Source organism: Cataglyphis hispanica, chromosome 4 (assembly GCF_021464435.1).
Source record: "Cataglyphis hispanica isolate Lineage 1 chromosome 4, ULB_Chis1_1.0, whole genome shotgun sequence".
NCBI classification, from domain to species: Eukaryota; Metazoa; Arthropoda; class Insecta; order Hymenoptera; family Formicidae; genus Cataglyphis; species Cataglyphis hispanica.
In genome coordinates this window covers 4,224,670-4,247,777 of record NC_065957.1, presented here as the reverse complement: position 1 = coordinate 4,247,777, position 23,108 = coordinate 4,224,670, and the positions used below count along the sequence as shown (strand labels likewise).

The 23,108-nt window shown below is 31.2% G+C and overlaps 3 protein-coding genes across 11 annotated transcripts; 1 reads left to right on the top strand and 2 right to left on the bottom strand.

Annotated features, from left to right (window-relative positions):
* Positions 1–216: 216 nt before the first annotated feature.
* LOC126848849 (uncharacterized) lies at positions 217–13,335 on the bottom strand. 5 transcript variants are annotated; one of them, XM_050590094.1, is made up of 9 exons: positions 11,381–11,396; positions 9,485–9,605; positions 8,649–9,166; positions 6,353–6,529; positions 5,454–5,837; positions 4,017–4,279; positions 3,429–3,581; positions 2,138–3,292; positions 217–2,004 (listed from the first exon to the last, which is right to left on the bottom strand). In XM_050590094.1, the coding sequence occupies exons 3-9, from the start codon at positions 8,788–8,790 to the stop codon at positions 940–942; spliced, it is 3,339 nt and encodes a 1,112-aa protein (XP_050446051.1). In that variant the 5' UTR covers positions 8,791–9,166; positions 9,485–9,605; positions 11,381–11,396; the 3' UTR covers positions 217–939. The 5 variants fall into 5 exon arrangements, with proteins under 5 accessions (XP_050446051.1, XP_050446052.1, XP_050446054.1 ...); XM_050590095.1 differs by lacking the exons at positions 9,485–9,605; positions 11,381–11,396 and adding an exon at positions 13,198–13,335; XM_050590097.1 differs by lacking the exon at positions 11,381–11,396 and having other exon boundaries at positions 5,736–5,837; positions 9,485–10,599.
* Positions 13,336–13,369: 34 nt separating this feature from the next.
* LOC126848853 (uncharacterized) lies at positions 13,370–23,084 on the top strand. 2 transcript variants are annotated; one of them, XM_050590109.1, is made up of 5 exons: positions 13,370–13,495; positions 21,894–22,011; positions 22,082–22,156; positions 22,316–22,498; positions 22,739–23,084. In XM_050590109.1, exons 1-5 carry the CDS (start codon positions 13,370–13,372, stop codon positions 22,951–22,953), a joined length of 717 nt encoding a protein of 238 aa, XP_050446066.1. In that variant the 3' UTR covers positions 22,954–23,084. The 2 variants fall into 2 exon arrangements, with proteins under 2 accessions (XP_050446066.1, XP_050446067.1); XM_050590110.1 differs by lacking the exon at positions 13,370–13,495 and adding an exon at positions 19,290–19,487.
* On the bottom strand, positions 14,687–18,431 carry LOC126848851 (zinc finger protein 143-like). Of its 4 annotated transcripts, none has more exons than XM_050590107.1 (9): positions 18,101–18,431; positions 17,734–17,840; positions 17,459–17,633; positions 16,891–17,264; positions 16,504–16,773; positions 16,246–16,437; positions 15,879–16,070; positions 15,667–15,774; positions 14,687–15,589 (listed from the first exon to the last, which is right to left on the bottom strand). In XM_050590107.1, exons 2-9 carry the CDS (start codon positions 17,815–17,817, stop codon positions 15,491–15,493), a joined length of 1,494 nt encoding a protein of 497 aa, XP_050446064.1. In that variant the 5' UTR covers positions 17,818–17,840; positions 18,101–18,431; the 3' UTR covers positions 14,687–15,490. The 4 variants fall into 4 exon arrangements, with proteins under 4 accessions (XP_050446064.1, XP_050446063.1, XP_050446065.1 ...); XM_050590106.1 differs by having other exon boundaries at positions 18,348–18,429; XM_050590108.1 differs by having other exon boundaries at positions 18,375–18,422.
* Positions 23,085–23,108: the final 24 nt, after the last annotated feature.

Sequence of the window (23,108 nt, the reverse complement as noted above, 5' to 3'; positions counted from 1 at the left end):
GCCGCACGTTCCTATCTATTACATTCAAAAACATTGATTTCAAGATTTAGCGATAAAAATATGATTGCGAATGATTGTGATAAATGTGCAGGTCACAAGACCGCACTGACAATGTTTGAATTGCGATACGAGATATTAATTATTTCGATCATCCTATATAACATAAATTTTAACGGATTCCAGATTCCAGTAGGAAAAATTCTTATGTATTCCAGCTCTCTACCGACAAAATAATTTATTTGGTATCAATTTTTTTCTAAGTAATCTTATTTTACTATTAATTCACAGTAAATATTGACAACATGCCATATTCCTTATATCACAGAGTCTTCGATATTTAAAAAAATTAAAACTTAATCATTTACATAAAATAAATTAATTTACTTCTAATAATTATCATTATTAATTATTTCTAATATTTTAATAATTATTTCTAATGTATATATCTTCATTTCTCTAAAAAAATTTTTCTAACAAATTTAATTAATTTGGAGAATTAGATATCTTATATAACATATATGATAAAGTTAATCTTCTGCAAAATTGGTCAACTTATTGTAAAATTGCAACTTTTCTAAAAGTTGCCCATTAGATAATCGTTGCGTCAATGTATAAAATTATATTTCTTCTACTTGCACAATTTTCCCTTATTCATATATTAAATGCAGCCTTTCAAAGTGAAACACAAATTTATGAAGTGCTATATTAGTACGTTCTCAAAAACTAACAAAATATATATCATTAATATCATTTCTTACACATATAATATGGAGTCTATTTTTTTTAATAAAAATATATATCTATAAAATATATCTATAAATATTGCTTCTATCTTAGATTAATGTATTAATGCCTTAATAGTTTCGACAACAAAAATTAATTCCAAACTTTTCTATTTTTAATTCTTAGTTTCTTCACATAGACCGATCATTTTTTTCTTCATTTTTCATGAGGTTTTTCAATTTTGATTTCGGTCAATTCTGCGTCTTTCGTTTGATCAGATTTTGTCATAACTCTGTATTGCTCGAAAGGATTAATCGCTGGCTTTTCTATCGTTGCTTGTAACACTGGTTTGTAAAAATCTATCGGCACACTAGGTTTCTCCTTTCTCGACTCTGAAAAATTTTTGCTACTCGTCGAAAACTTCGGTTCTTGAGGTCCATCTAAATTATCAATTATACACATATGAATATCATTCTGTTTCTCCATTTTAAGTGAAGCGTCCTTGTCATCCATATTCGTCTCCTGCACTTCCCTTTGAACTGTCTTAGTCAATGTGTCATTTATCAATTTCTCATCAGAGGATCTTAATTTGTAAACCGGTTCATAAACTGATATAAAATCATTGTTTCCTTGAGGATATCTCCCATCTTCAAGTATATTTGAAATGGATTCATTCAACTCCACGGATGACTCATCGGAAATCCTAGACAAAGATTTAATCGGAGTTACGTCTTCCTGATTCCTCCACGATGAAATTTGTTCTTTCAAATTGTCGGGAGCTACCATAGAATTCTGAAATTCATTTTTCAAAGTCATATTCATCTCTTCTGCCGGTGACATGATTGTCACTGTCTTCTGATTCGGGTTGCTCAATTTGCTAACATCCACAAATTTGTTGGTGGTGTCCATGGCGAGGGGGCTAATTGGATTAGTGCTTTTTTCACGTACATCGGAATAAACATCGCTAAGACTAAATGCCCTAACGCGACGACGTAAATTCATTTGAGTAATTTGCCGCTGGAGCATACCCGCTTTCCACCTTGGTAATGGTTTTGGTGTGTGTAATGACGTGTTTAATGATGTGTTCGCACTCGGTTGCGGGCTGAGTTGAGTAGATCTTATGGAGAAACGTCGAGTATTAAACGGTTGCTGAATCGGTGACGAAATTCCTGGTGGTCTCTCCATGTTGACAAGCGGTTCCTTTGGTGATACGGAAATGAACGATTCCGGCGAAATATAAGGTCCTTGGTTTTGATCAGCCATTTTCTGAGAAAGTCGTAACTAAAAAAAGATTTTCTTATTCAATTTATATGCTTATCTTTAGATAAAAATTGAAATTTTTCGGAATTTTATAATTTTTTAAACTTGTATTTTAAGATACATTTTCTATAGAAACTTAATAGCATAAACTTACTGATGATCGTGGTGATGCATAATCAGGTGGCGTGAGAGAATTTACTGGAGTCTTTACCGGTCTCAAAGAGAATCTTCTAGGCTTCACAGCACTGCTTTCCTTTCTCATATAAGATGTAGGTGTGGTGGAGCCGGAATAACCATTCTCAGCCATTTTAAGAGACATTCTTCTGCTCGATTGATGCGAGGTCACATCTGAGACAGTATTCTGATTGCTGTGAGTTGCCGAATCTGAACCGAGCGTGTTCGGTGAAAACAGGGTGAACAAACTGGGTAGCTTTGGCGGGCTCAGACAAGCCGTTCCTAATTTTCTTTTAGGCTTGGCAACGCATTCGTCAGGGACCGTTCCTACTCTTGGATGAAGAGCGGTCAACGCTCTAAGAAAATCTGCCAAACTCGTTTCTTCTAACAAATTGTTGTTTTCTAAATAACTTGGCAGGTTACAGCCAGTATGTGTATAGTAATTCGGCGTTTTCGATATCGAATCATACCTCTCATCTAAGTATGAAGGTAATGGATCTATCGGACCAATCGAATTATTCTCCCGATTACTGTCGTCCATTGTATCAATGACCTTTTCTACATTAGGATCGACATCCGATGATTTTTTATTCATAAAGCGTTTTTTCCATCTGGGGAAGAAGTTTTTGGGCGCGGTAATCGGCAAAGCGAGTGAAGGAAACTTCTTGTATGGTTTGTTACTATTGTTCGAGGATAGCGAGCTAATGGTGTTGCGAGTCTTCATCAGCTCTTGCAGTTTTGTCGAGGCTACTGGACCGGACCAAGTCCATTCGGTATTCTGGTTAACATAATCATCTTTCGCATAGTCTTTAGTATAGAGTCGCACTTCGCTGACCGCCCTAGATCGAGGCTTCTCAAACGGAAACTTCTCACCACCGATTGTCCATTGAGTAACGTTGTTGGCTAGGCCCTGATCAACTGGTTTGCTCTGCTGCATTTCGTTCTGCGCATCGACCTGTTTCAATTGATCCTCAGTATCATCCCAATCGAAATCATCCCGTGGAGGGATGTAACCGAGGATATTTACTAAACGTGCTAATAATTCTGCCGGTTGCACTATAGCATGTGTGGCAAACGTTGCGGTCTTGTCTATTCTTTGAAGATCTGTCTCGGATACCACACGTGTCAGTTGAATCTATATGAATAAAACGTAAATTATTTAAAATATAATATTTAAGAAGACAGATATTGCAATATATTATATCTAATGGGTATAATATAAAATACATCATGAACGAAGAAATAAATGGTGTGGAAAATTAATCACATACCGGCACCACTTCGCTGTTAGCTCGTCGTCGCGGATGTGGTATAGAATTATCCACATATCCACCAATTGTCAACTTTCGAAGATCCGGGAAACTATTGCTACGTGAGAATTTCGTCGGAGGTACTTCATAATCGTACTCATCAACGTATACTCTCTAAGAAGAAAAATGATAAACGTTGAAAGTAATCAATATTAAATAAATAATGCGTATATGAGTAATCAAAGTGTAATCAATTTCCTTAGTGACGACAATATATACAATAATACAAAAAAATTTTTGATGATTAACATCTATTAATCCATCACGTTAATTATTAAAAATATTCGAAGTCAAAAAATAAGTATTAAATGTAATTAAAAGCAAAATTATGCTTAATAAGTAGTGATATACGTACATCATTCTTGTTTTATAAGAAAATGAGTTTATAAAAATCTGTAAAACATCTATTTAAAAAGGAACATGAAGAAGCAAAATGAAGAATAAGAATAATAATATTTTTAAGAGGAAATGTGCACAGATAAAAATATCTTTGCGAAAATATATACGATTGCTTAAGAATATCTGGTTCAAGCCAAAGAGGTCACTTACTTTGACCTTAGAGAGCTGTAACTCGTTAAAAACGCGGCGCAGGTAGTTGACCTCTTTGTTAAACTCGTTCCAAATCTTGCTCTGCGTGTGCTTGAGATTCATCGCTAGTTTATGTTCGAGTCTCGTGATTTTTTTGCTACGCATACCGCGAGCGATGAACGTCATGATCATGACGATGTAGCCCAGTCCGAAGGAGATCCAGAAAATTAAGAATATCTTGTACATAATGAAGAATGGGCCGCTCCCCTTTGTATCATCCTGACCTACGAAATTTAAATGGAGAGTTGAAAGTGAAATATTTCTTTATTTATTTTTTACTTTTTAAAGCAAGAAAATTGCATAGTTTGCTTTCATTTCCTCGATAATTTCTTTTTTGATTTCACAAAAAATTATTAAATTAAAAAATATTGGCTTTGAATAGTTTTGATTTGAGTTGTGAATATATATTCTAATTATACATTTCATATGAGTATTATTTTCTGATTTTTTGTATTATATACTTTATTATTAATTGATTGCTATAAGAAAATAATTCTAGTTTTTAATTTATGACGGGCGTACTCAGAACTACTTACGTATTGATTACGACAAGATCTGCTTCCCACGTGAGCATGTAATGATTGAAAACATTTGTCTTTTAAGACAGAACATGTAAATTCGATAGATTGTCTCGATTGATACATGATGTGATAAAAAGAGAGAGAGAGAGAGAGAGAGAGAGCACAAGTATAGACAATATCGATACTGTTAATCAAAAAAGCTAACAAAATTTATCAAATTTTATATTCTCAAGTGGCCCGGTATCATTAAATCAAGTCAAATCAAAACGATGTTTATGATTTTGAATAATTTTGAATAATTTCGTATTATACTTGTCACTGAGAATAAATGTTTCGTACACTGTAATCAATCTATATAATATATCAATATAATAAATCTATGTAATATATCTTTCTAATCTTTCATCAAAAATAAATATTGATTTTAATTTCTTAAAATTTCAGAATATCTAACGTCCTAAAATTTTTCTCATTCTTTTTCTTTCTCTTTTTGTTGTGTATAGGCATATAAAAACAAACAGAATAGAACATTTCTTTAGTCACAAAAAATATTAATCTCATTGATTATGAATGATCCCATACAGCATAGAATGTTGCAGCAACATTGCAACATTGCCACAGTGTTGCTACAATGTTACATCATAAATATTACAATGCCACGTTATAAATATTGCTGCAATGTTCTGTGCTATATACGATATACATGCATAAATGATATTATTCATAAAATGCAAAAGTAGACATTATACGTTTCTGAAAAGTGTCTTAAGAGCTTGCAATTTTGCAACTGGTCACGCGGTTAAACAAAAGCTTAGTGTTGAAAACAAATTAGTCACATTGCGCGCACGTTCGAGAAACGATAAGATAGAATAATTACCCGCCACGAGATCGCCAAAACCGATGGTCGTGAGCGTGACGAAGGCGTAATAAACCGACTGATCGTAGGACCAGCCCTCGTAATGTGAGAATAAGAACGCCGGGAAGAAGATGAACATGACGAAGCCGGGTGTCAGGTACATGAGAATCTGCGCGGCCAGGCCCACCTTGCGCGTCTCAAACGGTGTTGATTTCTTAGAGGCGTAATCAGACGATGACTGGCCGTTCTTGTAGGATTTGTACTTTTGATGAGCCTTGATAAACACGTGGCTGAAAAACTCACCCAACTGCGTTAACAGAATCCCGTTCATTGGGATGCCCACTAGGCCGTAGAAGATCATCAGGATGCGGCTAAGCGTATTTGTGGGTGCTAGATTCCCATATCCTGCGTAATAAATTATATAAATATAGAATTTTGAAAGAATAAAAAATATAGAATAAGCAAACAAGAAAAGATATTAAATAAAGATCATAATAATTTAAGAAATTCAATAATTTAAAAAAAAATATTTAAAAATTGCGTATAATGAAATAATACATGTGTCAATTTAAAGAAATAATTTAAACAACATAATAATATATTTGAAAAATGCTTAGTCTTTTATTAAGACGCTTAAAAAATATCTCAATTTTTCAAACATTTTTCTGCTTTAGAATAAACGTCTTTCAGAAACATTTCTTAGTCTTCTTTGCGTGTTTTGTGATGAATATTAATTAACGTAAACAATAGATTTTGTAATTGCAAATGTATAACTTCCATAGAAAAAGTGTGGCGCAAGCTATAATTAATCTGCTTTAGATAAAAGCCGATTTTCGATACGACTACATATTTAAAATCAAGATTAAGAATTATAGACAATGCATTATACATTTAATCCGAACACTTGTACCGATATGTACCGATGGTGCTGACGACCGTATAAGCGAAGTAGAAACTATTGTAGAAATCCCATTGATGAGGATCAACTTCGCCCTCCGTATAATTGTGTACTGACTTGCCACAGTATTCGCTGAGCTTATCGAGTATCTCTTTCTGGGTATGACCAATACTGGGCCCGTAATGATCGTGAAGTAATTCTGAGAAAAATTACACATGTTTGAGAAGCAAATTCACAATTAGATAATCTTAAAATCTATCTCAGAAAGTCTACTCGCGTTCGTTAGAGATAATCCCTCTTTCATCACTATACTTTTCGAACGGAATCATTTTCGAGACAATTGCTGCACGCGCTATCTTATCAGCTGATATTTGTCGTTTTATATTGCCCGTTTGTACAAATCTTGTCTGGACATTTCACGCACATAAATACAATCGGAATGTAATGTCCCTGTTAAGGCTAAGAACATAAGCGCACGACATACTTATGTTATTATGAAAAAAAGTAATGATTTTGTAGTTATGTCTGTATTTATGTGTATTATCATCATAGAACACACATACATACACAGATTTGAGGAAGGGCAAATATTCTGAAAGCGGATATCACCGTTTTCGGTTCGAATGCAATGATTTTGACGGGAGTGGTCGATGCGATGACAATTTCGTAACCAATCGATCCTCCTGATGACACTGACACTGGCCATCAATTATAATAATGATTCTTCAGCGCGCGACATTGTGATCATTGGGAACTATTTGAATAATACCCTTTCTTGCGTTAACAATGATACCGGACACAATCGTGCATACAAAACCCAATGACATCGAACAGTCGCGGCGATTTTCCGGCTATTTATGAGATTACAGTTGCAAAAGATTCCACGTGTTTGACATAATTACATTTTAATTTAGTGATTCGTCAAGTTTAGCTGGTCAAGAATCCAATAACTTAAGAATTTTTTAAAGAATTTAATTTTGCAAAAAAAATCCATATTTTACATAAGTTACGCAATTTCAGAGTGCTATCAAGATCAAATCATAAAATTTTATTATACTGATCAAATATTTATATGATAATATTTTATTATTTTTAATTTTTATAAAACATAGTATCTAAAAATTTGAAATATGAAAATTAATATAGAAAGATTTATGACTACAAACATTCTCATATTATCGTTGCTTCGATATATTTAAGCTCCATACTTTAGAACCAATTATACCAAATTGAACGGAATTTTTCATATCTGTTTATATTGTGATAAAATTTACGATTTAGAAAGCGACAAGCAATTGTCACAGTCAAGGCTGCATCGCTACAACTTTCATCAATGACAACTGTCTTGCTTTAAGACGCTAGATGCATAAGATATTTTGTTAGTAAATGCATAATTGAAGTGTCAAATGTTTTATACGCTAGACTCGTCTTCTACGACCGTGTGGCCTAAGCATTATTTGCATTATTATCGCCGAAATCTCGAAGCGCATCGCAAATATATATGATCGCGTAATAATCAGCTGATTGATGAATTGGTGAATACATTAGACAAATACAATAATGACTCGATATCTTCATTCTATTAAGATATATTTTAAATTAATGTGTTGACTGTGATTATATATTTTAAAATTTCTCAAAAGTATTTCTTCGGTTTAATAAAGTTTGTCAATTAAAATAACTTTCACAAATCAGGACGGTTTGCTATTTCATTCGTACTATTTATCAATAATAATAATGATAATTAATAATAATGAGCAAGTATAATACATGTAAAATGCACGTGAAATGGATTTCACCAAAGAGTAGAATTAATTTCTCTTTAACTAATTGTAAAACGTCAAAATATTTTTTATTTAGTTTATATGGCTAAATTTTTTATATTAAATATCTTTTGTATACTCTCTTCTCGAATTATCATAATTATCAGTAAAAATGTATGAATCTATTAAATTTGCATTGAGCTTTATAAAATGATCTATGTATTGCAAAGTTTATTCGAATTTAAATAAAGGCAAGATTTTATTTGTTAATTTTCGAGAAATTTTTCGTAACAATCATTCTCATAATAATCTCACAAAGTATTATTAAAATAGTAATCATGAAACATTTTTGTTAAAAAGAAATCGATTGAAAAAATGAAGCAAGACGTGTCTCAAAAACCGACTTGTATATACTTGCGAACTATCAGAATAATACATCAATGAAATTTCGGCAATAAATATGCAAAAATAATGACTTTTTGATGAATTAAAAACGACGCGATTTTTGCGCGAGATAACCGATACAGAAACAACGATTGTCATTATCGTTCTTACGATTAATCTCAATGCGTTCTTCTTTAGCCTTGGCAATCTTGTCCATCTCTTTCTCGCCTTCGATGTAGTAAAATATAGAGGCGCCGAGCAACAGGTATGTAAGGAACAACATCAACAGGACCAACCATTGCTTCTTGGACATTCTCGAATGCTGCCGGCGAAATGTTGAAATCTGGCGTGAATCAGATACTCACAAGGGGATAACGATTCATCAGATCAGGTAATCATAATGTCGAAGCGGCGAAGTCATGGATATGTATTCTTGACATGGTTTTCGGTGGTGAAGCTAAACACCGCTTGCATCACAAGTATCACAAGCGCACTAAGGTTCTCCCGCGAAGAGCGGCTCTCTTTTACAGTTTCTCGTACCAATCGTCGTGTCGATTACCACGAATTCTCACGAGGGCAATGTTATCACACCGCAGTCCGATATCTTCGATCCGTCTGAAGTCTTTCCGCCGATCTAGGCACTACGTTGTCATCGTAGCTGCAACTCGCTGTTAAATACCCGACGAACTCTGTGATCAAAAAATCACACGAGTGTACTTGACAGATTGATAATCGAGAAGGCAATGTGGAAAAATTTAAATTTGTGCACGCGAAAGAAGAGTATTACAATCACAGCATTAATTTAATTTCGTATTAAAATGTTATACGAAATAATTAATGCATAAAAAAGTCAAATAAACATTGTGATAAACATCTTTTTACCCTCTAAAATGCCATAATAATGAAATGCACCACGGCTCTACAAAAATTCGCAATGACTAATTGAGCAAATTTTTAATTGCATGGCAAATGATTTGATAGCTCGAGGAATATGTAAACCACATTACCCGGAGTAAAATCTCTATCCGGCGCACCTTCGACGTCGAGTTACCGAAACCCTTCCTTCGACAATGTCTGTTTGCGCAATGCGTTCGGTCTCTACCAGTGAATACCATATATTCCACCGACCTGCCTGCCGATCATGGATCGTAATAGCGATCGATTTTTGCATTCGCGAGGATAATTTACGGCGTGAAACAACGCCACACGCGCGTGTCTCCTTCTCAAGTTCACATCTCTCATTTGGTCTCATGACTCGTGCCGGTTTAAGCGCGTCGTATGTGAATTTGCATAAGCGCATCGCATAAGCTCGAAATAGTATAAAAAGTATTGAAGAACGAAGGCGGAAAGTTATGAGATCATATAAGAGTTACTTATGAGATTGAGAGTTAATTTAGAAAAACAATTAAATATCAACATTTGATCTCCTAGCTAAGGATCGAATAAAACAATTTGCTAAATTGAATTAATTAAAATTATTATAACAAGAGATAAGCGTACATCTACTTCAAGCTACTTGTAAGCGGAAATAATGTTTCATATTAATTTATAACATAGCGCAGGAAATGGACGCATAATATCATGAAAATTAAAAAATGCGACAATAATCGAGCGATCAATTTGTCTTGATCTTATTATGTGCGTTATAACACATCCATAAATATAGTTTATGACGCGTGAGGACATACCTCGGCAATGTCTTAACATGTCGATCGCTATTTGCTAATAATGTCAATGTGGACATCGCTTGTTTGTACTCGCACGAGAAAATTCACATTCGTCGTTGCAGACAGAGATCAGGGGCTCTTAGCAACGAAGAAACTTCACAATTCGGGCCCCTTCCGCGCAAAGATACCATTTGGTATTTTAATGAAACCGAATTTTAGCTGGAAATATTAATAAAGAAATATATTAAAAAATCGATGCATATTTTATTTTAACGAATTTCCTCGTATTTTGCTTTGTCCGAGAATTTCTAAATTATTGGGCCCTTTTGGTATTTCACTCACAATGAAAGAATAATGCGTCAAACGTCGTGAACCTTCGGCGACGTTAACAACTATACATCACGTTCGTGTCGATCATCGCTTCTAATTGATGAGATAAATTTACGGACGCGTTTCAAGCAAGTTTCCTTTATTCGCAAAACAGCTCAAATAACGACCAGTTATCACACTATTCTTTTCTCGGATACAGTTTATTGATATTACTTATATATGTGCGTTTAATTAAGATGAAAAATATGATTCACTATAAAATGTAATTATTCTTTAATTAACAAATTGTTAAAACAAAATTATAACAATTTGTCTTATATTTTTTATTTAATCAAATAATTTTGCAGTAAATTTATAAAATAATTTTATAATTTGAGAAACGCAGAAAAAACAAGCATAAATACAAAAGAGATATAAAGCATTGCAATTGCGCACTAGTAGAATAAATTGAACAAAGAAATACGCGAATAAATATTTAATATAGTACTCATTCAAAATTTGAAAGCTATTTTACTTTTACCTAAATAAATTTTTTATTTAAAAAAATATATATCGTTAGAAATAAGTATACATCAAACATATATTAATTACAACGATTTTTTTATCATAAAGTGGATTTATCGCTTTGCTACATTGCTTTGGAGTAATCATATTTAGGAGCTTGATTTGAATTTTATTTTGTCATTATACTCTAATTTATAGAATATAATTTATATCTATTTAGTATTATTATTATTATTATTATTATTATTATTACTCTAATTTATATCTATTTATATGATTACGAAAGAGCTACAAAGCATTTTGAACTCATTCGCCTTTATTTCTCAGACCAGAGATCTTACTTGGTAAGAACTACAATAATATCGCATCTCATGGCAATTCGGGAATAATTATGAATCTTACGCGGAGTCCGTAACTTTGAAGCATAAATGACACACTTTGATGTGAACAGGTTGAAATGATTAGTTGAACAGACGACGCTTTACGACGGCGTTTTAACTCGAATAATTTTATGGCTGTTAACTGCCACTTAACAACTGTTATTATCTTCCATTTACTGCACACGTCGTGTCGTGTCACGGTTGCGGTTAAAATATGTTGATACTAATGCACGTGCGCTAATTAGTCAACAATTAATAGCATAAAATAGTTTGTCGTGAAGAAATATGAAGTATTAATCATGTGTCTTATCTCTATCGCATAATCAAATAGACGATACTAATTTTATATCTTAGAAAAAAAAATGAATGTTAATATTTATCAAAAATTACAATAATTACGTTATTAAACAATAATATTAGCGCTATTATGGTTTAAATAATTAATATCGTTACCAAACATTATTTTAAAGGAAAAGAGAGAGATTATGAATTTCTACTTATTAAAAACAATAGTTTCCCTTATGTATAAACTAAGAAAGAGATAAACTTTTGATAAATTTTATTAATCTTGCAAAATTAAAAAAACATTTGTATTAAAATTAAATTTTCGTTATTAAATTATTCTGCTAAAAAGATAAAATAAAGAAAATCTCAATGCTGCTATCAATTTTAAAAGCTTATTTAAAAGTAGACAGTGTCTTAAATAATGTCCGATGTCCAAAAATAACACTCGTTTCTTTATATTCAGATGAAAAATGTTACAAAGATGATGTATCCTTCAATAAATCATGCTATTTTTGCATATTAATTAATGCAAACATATGTCCAATATAAATCATCAAAATCGATCGAAAAATGTGAGACAGTAAATATCGCACAAGATAGCATTACGCAGTAATAATCGTAGTTATATAGCGGCAATCGAATTACAGAGATCGTAATTACTGGCTAAGGAAATTGATTCTTTTCTGTTTTAACACTTCAGTGATAACGTTAAGATTGACACTGATACGTTATCAATTATTTTTTCACATTTCTTGAATTTTCCATTAATCGATAGACGACTACCTAAACGGGAGACTTAATAACTTCTTTTATTTAACATACTCTCGGTTACTTTTCACTTTAAATTTTTTTTTTGTGAAAGTGTAAGTCTCTGTGCCAGAAATATATGTTATTCAACACAAATTTAATATTATTTTATTTTGATTCAATATAAGATATTTAAATTTATTATAGAATCAAATCATTCTTTGATGCTAAATATATAAAAAGTTACATTAAACAAGTTATTAAATATATATAAAGTTATTTTAATAAAACATTATATGTTAATGGAGTGCATGAAATATATTTATATACATAAATTTATTATGTAATATCGAGTCAATCCAATTTATTAATATAAAAATATAAATAATAATTTAAGATGTAATAATAATTAAAGATAAAATTATACAATCTATTTGGAGCATATTTAAAACATATTTATCTGATTTAAATTTAATATTACATATACATTACATGAATATTCTAAATATTATGATGTTAATCTATTAACGGAAGAAATACTTGTATTATCTAAATTCGTCTTTATCGATATTATATAGCAATATCAATTTTCATAAGAATAAAAGATTAGCTTGATATTAGATAATAATATAATTCATATCTGAATTCAAATGAACACACATTAAACGTGGATTCATAAAATTCGAAAACGTGTAAGTGTATATAAAAAAAAAGAAAATACTCAATATCACAACAATGTCCAAAATAGTTAGTCCAAAAAATGCTCTTTTTAATTCTTATCAGCTTATTTAATCACTCGATACTCACTTGTCCCGTCCATTTCATACTGTTTAAATTCGTTGCACATATTTGTATTAAGCCAACTAGCATTTTATAAGATTCACAACCGAAAAATTTTGAATCATTTTTTATACAAAAGCGACAAGATAAAATTCTATACACAAGAATTGTTTATTGATGTTATCACTAAAAAATTTAAATGTTATTTGTAGGATTAATGGATCAGCGCGGTCGAATACTTGGCCGAATGGAGACTATCCGTAATCGAGAGCAGCACTATGCGAAAGATTGTGAGATGGTGGGAGGATCGAAAACAGTTCATTCTGTAAGTTCATTAAAATTATCTCTTTAACTGTTTATCTTATTAACAGTGTTCATTAAAATTATCTTAAAAACGGTTAAATGTGCTATAAAAATATAATAAAGAATAGAAAAAATATTTTTAATATAAATTTTAAAAAATGATTATAGTACATTTTTTAAAGAGATATACAAGGTGTCCTGAAGGTATCATCTAAGTAAGAAGTGACAGCGTGACTCCACCTCTCGCTTAGATGATGCTTTTTTTACTAAGAGACGTACACAAGTAATCCGTCGTACATGTCTGCCGATATCGGCCTAGTGCTTTCCGCGCTCATTAGCTCAAATATTTTAATTAATAACGCAAAAACTATTGCGAATTTTACAAAATAGTATAGGACTTTTGGGCTCAATTTAACCCAATCTACCTTCACACTTCGGGTGTGTCAAAATTTTTAGGGCACCCTGTATATAATTATTAATAACTTAGTTTAGATAGACAAGTATAAAGAAAAGGAAAAGGTAAATAAAAATTGCAAAAAATTGATGTTTAATTTGTTTTTATATAAGACCAATTATTTTGATCGTTAGAGTATATATATATATATATATATCTGCATTATTTGCTGCCTTTCATGATTTGTGTTTAGCTGTGTTAAAGGATTTGTTTAATCAGTACGATCAAACACAAATAATTGTTCTCTTTTTAATCATAAGAATTTAATCAGACAGAAAAATAGATTTTATTTAAAAAATGCAATGTATAAATAATTTAAATTGTTTTAATATAATTTCTGAATATATTAATTGAGAATTTTCTCATTTTATCTTTAAATAGATCTTTTTTAAGTTTAAATTACTGAACTTCGAATTTTATACATATATATTTTGTTATAATATATTTAAGTAAAGCAATTTTTATAATTTGAAATAATGAATATATTCTATATAATAGATGTAATTCATATATTGAGTGTTCTTTAAAAGAACACGTAGTTGAACTGTCTGCACTAGATCAGAGTTTATCTTTCTCCTTCCCATATAGAGAGAAAGAGATAAACTCTGAACTTAGTGCAGTCAATTCAGCTACAAAAAAACAGATTCAATATTTTTAAAGAATATTTGTGCGTTATATAAATATTATATCCATCTATTGTTATGTCATCACATATCTCTGTTCATTTTCAATGTTTTGTATTATAAAATAATAATGTAATAAAGTTGAGTGTCTCTGTATATTTAATTAATGCAATATAACGAAAAATATCTATAAAAAATAGTATAATTCAGTATAATTCAACTAGTTTAATTATAAGAATGTGAAAGAAAGATTTGAGATGATATATCATAAAAATATTATGTTCGTTCGACAAAACTATAGATGGAAAAATGTAATATATAATATGTAATATATATATATATGTAATATATAATATATATTTTTTCCCACGCTCACATTTTCAAATAAGGCACTGCCTTCAGAAACATAATCAACAGTGTAAATATTGATTTCCTCTATATATTTTCATCAATATTCTTACCAACCTTATACTTATATGTTTAAAATACAAACCGATATAATTTCTCTGAGATCATTAAATTCGACGCGTAAATAAAAAATACATATTTCCTTAAAGTTCCTTTTTGCATCGAATATTAAATCCATCGAAACCATGTCGGATTCTTAAGACTATTGAACAATTTATATTATATTCTATCACACTCTCACCATTACGAAATACTTGATACTATCTTATATTTCTATTTAGTAAATTCATGAAATTAATATGAAAAAATAAAATTTGAACTTGCAGCTATTATCACGTCGTTTATACGGTCCAATATCGTTTGAAACTATTTATTAACTCTTATCTGCTTATTTGATTTTGCTCTGGTATTAAAAAAGATATATGCATAAATGTTAACAAAATTGTTAACATTTAATGCTCACAATACTCACACATATAATAACATATGTCAAAAAAATAATCACAAATGTCATATTTTCCACATTTTGGCATTAATTCCAGCCAAATTCTATGTCCTCAATCTTTATATTCAATCCTTCAAAAGTTGTATCAATGCTAGGATCATCAAAACTTTCATCCAGACCAATTTTCTGTATTCAGAATTTTAAATGTAAATATATTTTCTCTAAAAAAAATCTATTATGCAAATATTAAATTTTCTACAAACCTGTAATGTGGCGATTTGTGAGGAATCGCTTACCAACAAAATTTGTGGTTCCTTATCATTTGTATCAATTATTTTAGAAATCTGAATCTGTTTATCTTTTCCAAGTGACTAAATTTGATTCAAATCAATTGAGTGTAATTAGCAGCTATGTAATTATATAATGTACAATAGATAATAAATAAAAAACTGGAAAAATTTTGTATCATACTTACAGTGTCTTTTGCAATTTTCTTTTTATTTTTATTTTGACTAGAAGGTTCAAAAGAATCTTGCAAAAATACATCAGCACCATCATCACTATCAACTAATGCATGAGCTGTTCTTTTATGCATCACTAATGTGCTACTTTGTCGATATCTTCTGGAGCATAATGTGCATTCGAATGGTCGTTGTGGTGTATGTACCTAAAAAGACAAAATATTTAGAAATAATTTTTTTACATATAGATATAACCAATATATATTTTTACAAATATGTTTAACCAATGCATTTTATTTTTAATATAAATAATAAATAATAAATTGATAAGAATTTATATATATATAAAAGAATTGAGAAAATAATTGATAGAACACTTACAAGATGATGTTTATACAGACTAGAGTACTCGGTAAATCTTCTACCACAACTTTCTATGGAACAAACATAAGGCTTTTCACCCGAATGTATCCGTATATGATTCTTGTAATTTGTCGCACTGGCAAACGCTTTATTGCACATCGGATGAGTACATTTATACGGCCGTTCACCAGTATGCGTTCTTACGTGAACCTGACAAATATAATATTTATCATTAAATTATGTAATTAAATATTTTTACTGACACAAATTTTATACCTTTCTAATATTGCTTGTGGTAAACGATCGACCGCAACCATCAAAAGGGCATACAAATGGACGTTCTCCTGTATGAGTTCTCACATGTTTTAATAGATCACCTGATGTCTTGAAACTCTTGTTACATGTTCCATTTGTGCACTTATATGGTTTCTCGCCTGTATGCGTTCGTAAATGTGCTTTCAAACTGTACCCTGTTGAAAAGCTTTTTTTACACTTTAGATGCGTACATCTATATGGTCTTTGACCAGTATGTGAACGCTCATGAACCTATCAGAAAAGAAAATTTAATTTGATTAATAACTCTAATATTTAAAACTGCCATTTCTGCAGTAATTCATTTAATTTTGTCTACATTATTAATACTGATTTTGAAAAATTGATTACCTTAAGATGATGAGGTGTGCTATAAACCTTTGAACATCCCTCTCTAGGACAAGGGTATCTAATCTTTGCATCAGATAATTTGTTAACTAAAATCTTGGAATCTTTCTTTTTTAATTTCCCATCTTGAATTTCCCATAAATTTTCACCAAGATCTACATGACTAGCTACCATATATGCTGTTCCATTGATAAATTCCACTTGCGAATATGTACTTTCTATATTTTCATTGGAACCATCTTCGGCTTGTACAAATGTAGCTGGATCTAATTCCAATTGAAGAGCCTTGCTCTCACCAAATTCTGACAAATCTCGCAGTAATATGGTATTCCCATTTTCAAGCGTTCTTTGTAATATTTGTGCCTTGAAATCAGGATCTTTAATACAAATACATAATCTTATATACATAATTGCCAGAAAATATATTAGATGTATATTAGATGTATATTAGATGATAAATATATTAGATTTTCAAAATAATTGTTTTCTTTAAATACAAATTCTTTAATAAAAAAAAAAAGTAATTTTCTTTCTTATTATCTGCAAAAAATAAATTTAAATTGTTACTAACCAATATCACTGAAATTATTTGTAATAAAAGCTTGAGTTCCATCAGGCAATGTAATAGCAGTCATTGTGCCGAGCAATTGATCATCCAATAAAAGTTCTTGCACTTGACTTGTATCATTCCCAGTACCTTCATTTATCATTACCGACAAACATTCCAAAATATCCACAGGATTATTCTGAAAAAGAATCATATCATCAATTAGAATGCACAAATGTTATAACATATATATAATAATTCAAATAAAATTGTTACACATTATTTCCATGTATGTATACCTCGGACTCATCCAAGATCATCTCCTCTTCTTCCTCCTCCTGACTCGCGATGCAGTTTGAAGAATCCGCACTTTGCGCCGACATAATCCTCTATGACTATGCCACAGCTGCGAACAGATAACATTTCTCGCTGATAGATGCCGTACAAGGAGACATCCCCAGTCTCATTCTCCCTTCACAACACGCTAAATCGCGTTATCGCGTAACATATTTTTTTACCATGCAAATCGTATCAAAGGTCGCGTAATACCCGATCTGATTAACCAGTATCATGGCAATTATGTAGTTGTCGTCGACATGTCATATCTACGCGCGATCGACATTCTACAGAAACGTCAAAACACGCAACATCGTTCTCAGGACGTACCCGCGCACGCGGTAGCCAATTTATACATCGAATTGTATCTCGTTCCGTAAGACTCGCCATCTTCATGCGCATCTCCAAAAAGAAGACCCGATATGTCGCTATGCAAATACACGCGCGTCCACGCAAAATAATGCGAAATGACACAAGATGAAGCCAAGAATGAAGCGCTCGCTAGTTCGCAATGAATTGAATCTTCATTGTCACCCCGTTACGCCAATACATCACAAAGAATCTTGGGAAATATTACCCATGAACTCGGCCGCCCGCAAAATACCTTTCGCGACTAGCGCGCGGCTATCACTGGAACCATCAGTACTCCGGCCATTTTGTCGCGGCGCGAAACGCGCGCCTTCTGATTCGGACGTTTGAATGCACGTGGTCGTTTTATCATGAATCTACACCCGATCATCGACGAAATACGGATACCCGCGTAGTTTGAAAAGTTCATTGTAACGCTAAATTATAACTGTTATTTGAGGCTAAAAAATTTGATAAAAAAACCACATTTTCTAGTTCTTAAATTTTAATTTTAGTCATTTAACTGTCGATTATTTTTATAAAAAACAGAGATTTTTATAAAAAACAGATTTGTAAATGTCAAATTTTTTAGCTTAATACCCAGACAGCACAAGAAGACCAAAAGACATCTTAAAGATATCTAAAGAACAATAAGATTTTAAATTTAGAGACATGTGCTGTTTGGGAAATCTACTGCTAATATAACATATTGGTTATTAAAATAAAATATATATATTTTCATAGAGATATATTCAGATAGTCATATGATTAATAATATCAAATATAATTTTTAGACGATGTTCAAAATTTTTGTTTTCTTGAATATGAAACAGAGATCAAGCGGCGCATTAATATTCAACAACTTGTACAATAATTATGTACATATTAATTAATTATAGCTAATATTCGATATTCAATCGCGAATGTCTTACGTGATTTGTCGAGAAAGCGGAGATAAAAAATGCGATGCGTTCGCGGAGAAGTTTCGCAAGCGCTAAATTCGATCGTGCGATCTCAAGTCGAGATGAAAGTCTCACCATGATCCTCTGCGAGTCCTTGTTACTTGAGTACCTCCGCAAAAGTCGAGCTACGCAGGTGGGGTACGTATTATATGTATATACGTGGTGTGTGGCGAGAAGGGGGATGCTGAAATTCATGCATACATGCAGCCACCGTGACGTTCTCTGTTCGAAAACTGGATCAGTTCCTGACCGCATCCATGAGGCGTCTTGCGAGGATTTAGCTAGATCCCAAAAATCGCGTTCGAAAAAATCTTTAGAGCAGTTGTGATTCGATCGAGCAAGAGTGCACAGTGAAATCATCCAATCGTTCAAATTAGTGCGATACGATCGAGCGCATAATGATAACGGTGGGTGGAGTAAACTTTTAATAAGAAATTTATTTTCAACAGTAACTTTAAACATTTAACAATAGTTAATGTATCCATCGTTTCTCCTCCCTGCAATTTAAATATTTTACTTTGAATTTGAACTTTAATTTGAGATTTTATTAAGTTATCGAAAATTATATTGATTAAAATGGAAAATATTGTGACAAATGGCATCATTTACATCATTTTAGAAACATTTTAAATATTTAGAAAATAATAAAATTTTTGATAAAGAACCATCATTTTGATAAAGAGTCATTATTTAGTGAAATAACGGTTCAATTTGATTATGAAGATTTGATTTGAAAGCAAAAGGAAATTTTAAATAATGTTTGTAATGCTATGTTGTGCTATTTAAATTAATAAAATTCTTAAAAATTCTTTTAAATAGCTTGAAATATTCTTGCTGTTTCTTCTTGTTTTACAAATTAATTAGTTTTTGCATTATCTCTCTATATTCACTATTGTAATAATTGAATTTTCCATTTTATAAAAAAGATCTCGTGTTCTTTCGAAATTCAATTTTTTTGGATCTTCAATCTCATTGTCGGATTTCTGATCGACATACTTATTTATTAGCACAAAAATATTACTTATTGTGCATACCAAGTTTCTGCAACGTTGAATTTCAAATGCCGGATTCAATAGCAGTCGAGTATGTTCCCAGGTGAAGGTGAACGGAAAGGAAAACGAAAGGGTAGCTTGGCACGCACTGCTGAGCACGTGTGTGTTTCTATAAGAGAATGAATCTCCTCGTGGACTCGCTCGCTCACACGCGTGCACGCGCTTTGTTGGGGCGTAGGCGCGTTTAGTTGTATGATGTAATAGAGTATACAGTGATGGAATGTAGAGATATGCAACTACTCTCTTTCTCTTTCTCTTTCTCTCTCTTTCTTTATGTCGCGGTCGTTAAAAATATTGCCTTTCAAAGCGCAATATTGCTGGTAATCCTTGTGGGAAAAGCATCTTTAGTATACTTGCAGGGGAGGGCAATGTTTCGCAAGCAGGTCATCGAAATGATGTAAACGCATTCCGACATTTATCATCATTACATCAAGTTTATATTACAGTAAATTCTTGAGATCCCACATATGAAGAATCTAAAAAGTAATAGATTAAAAATAAATAATTGTAAAATTATAATAAACACTGTATTTTTTTATATATGATGGTGATGGATAAAATGTACTAATATATCTGACGGTAAAAATTACACATCTATTGTAAGTAATAATATAATAATAGATATTATAAATAAAACACACACAATAATAAAACTTATGTAATTATTATGCAAATACATTAAAAAAAAAAATAACAAAAAAGTAACGAATCAAATATTGATAAATGATCCAAAAAGACTGTTGTCATAATTATAAAATAATGAATTTCAATGGCATGCAATAGTTGATAAGAACTATTCATTTTGTGCAAACGCTCCGTAAAAAATAAATTTTCTGAATTGATTTGATTACTTCTCTCTCTCATGTATGATGATCTAATAACTATAATATTTTATATATACAATATATTAATTAATTATATTAACCAATTAATTATATTTTCCTTGTTTATATATTTTTTATATTTTAATAATAATTTATAAGATTCTTTTAATTCTGGCTAATATTTCGCAGACAATTATGTAATTTCTCCTTCCAAATATTAGAGAGAGATTACAAATCCTGTGCACATCCGTATAGAATAAATTTTAGAAACTTACTTGCCTTGACACATTTCTACACTATGTATTTTTTACAGTTATTTTCTGCATCGTCGAATGATTCATCAAAAAAGATATATCTGTCGACGAGTATATCGTGTAACATAGAAAGGCTTGCCTTAGGCTTTTTCATGAAGATAATTCTCAGTATACAAATAACAAATTTTTACGAAAATGCTAAAATATACAATATACAAATATCTTAAAATTGCAATATGTAATTAGATTAAATTGCAATAATCTAATATAATTTTTACCAAAAAAGTTTTTTATGAACACTAATCACTGCGTATCAAGTTTTGGGCATTATGGTTGATGGTGTAGTTTTGAGTCAGATGGTCTCAGATATATGTAATACGTTCTGTAACACGTTCTAAACAGAGACGAGTCGAAATATTTTGTAACTGGCAAAATCTTGTTCTTGACTCTGTTTTAAAGATATTACTTTTAGCAAAAATATATGTCAAATTTTTATCGAGAACAAAAAAATGTCAATTTTCTAAAGTAGTCAAGAAAAATGTGATCTTAAATAACTGAACCACTATTTTCACATTTATTGCGACTCATGAACAACTCGTCGATGATAATATATATATAAATATAAAAATAATACTTCGCCAATTCCAAATTATAAAATTTTATGTTTACTATTTTAATTTCAGATAACGGTGGTGTTACTGCTACTCGCGGTATCGATGGTCAATTCCCTGCCGCTCGCTAATGTGCATGTGAAATTTGTATCACCCTCCAATGTACACGAGCACAGCATCACAACAGACGGTTAGATCAATTGCACAATAATGCATTATATTGCATTAAATTATTTTAATTTGTTTGCGTTCCTCTTCAGGAGATCGAACATTGGCTCAAAAGTCATTTATCTCGATCGGTCGAAGAAGCTCGACAAAGCGTTCTAAGGATCTCGGTGACTATTTTATATTCTTACATTTCTGCAATTATTTTAATATAATTAACTAATAATATAATAGTATTATAGTAATCTGTATAAATAATCTATTTTTTGAGATATTTCCAGTGTAGATAAAAATTATTTATATTTGCAATACGTAATATATTTTTACAGATTATAATTACAGAACAAATCTACGGCGAAATTACGCACAGCAGACAATACCGATAACGAGCTCCGAAAACGCTGAATCCCTGTGGCCAGTCGGTGTCTTCCTGCCTCCGATTGACATCAATGATCTTGGATATAGTTGGCACGAGGTGCAACGTGGTCTTCCTGATTTCTATAAATTGGAGGGTAAAAATATTTTTTTCCGCCGACGATTTTGATTGATAAAATTCATTTACATCTATTTGCTTTTGATTAGATACTTTCAATTATACTTTCAATTATACTTTTACACTCTGAACAAAATTAATTAGAGATCCTAATTGGAAAGAAAGAAAAAAATTGATTATATTTCCTTATTTAAATAATAATATAACATTTTTTGTTTAATACCAATATATTTCTAATTTTAATTTATTTCGATTGTAGGACGAGATCCGTATTTATTAACTGGCCGTGAAGCAATGATGGCAGTTAAATATCTCTATGGACTGGGTGAGCTTTTCTTCGATGATTACCCGCATGCAAAAGCATTGCTGCGAAATCAGGAAGAGAGAAGGTTAAATGGTTTGCATGGACAAATTCTGGGAAGTTTAAATCCTAGATCTCCGTTTCACAGGCAAGGCGTCAAGAAGCAAAACTAGCTAACTACTTAAACTAAGAGTGATCTGAAAAGTTATTTATATTCAGTAGAGATATTACTGTGCTCCAGAAGAAAAAATAATATATAAGTTTAATTTGCAATATATAATATTTTTTATAAATAAAAAATGTATTATATATATTTTTTTGTGACACA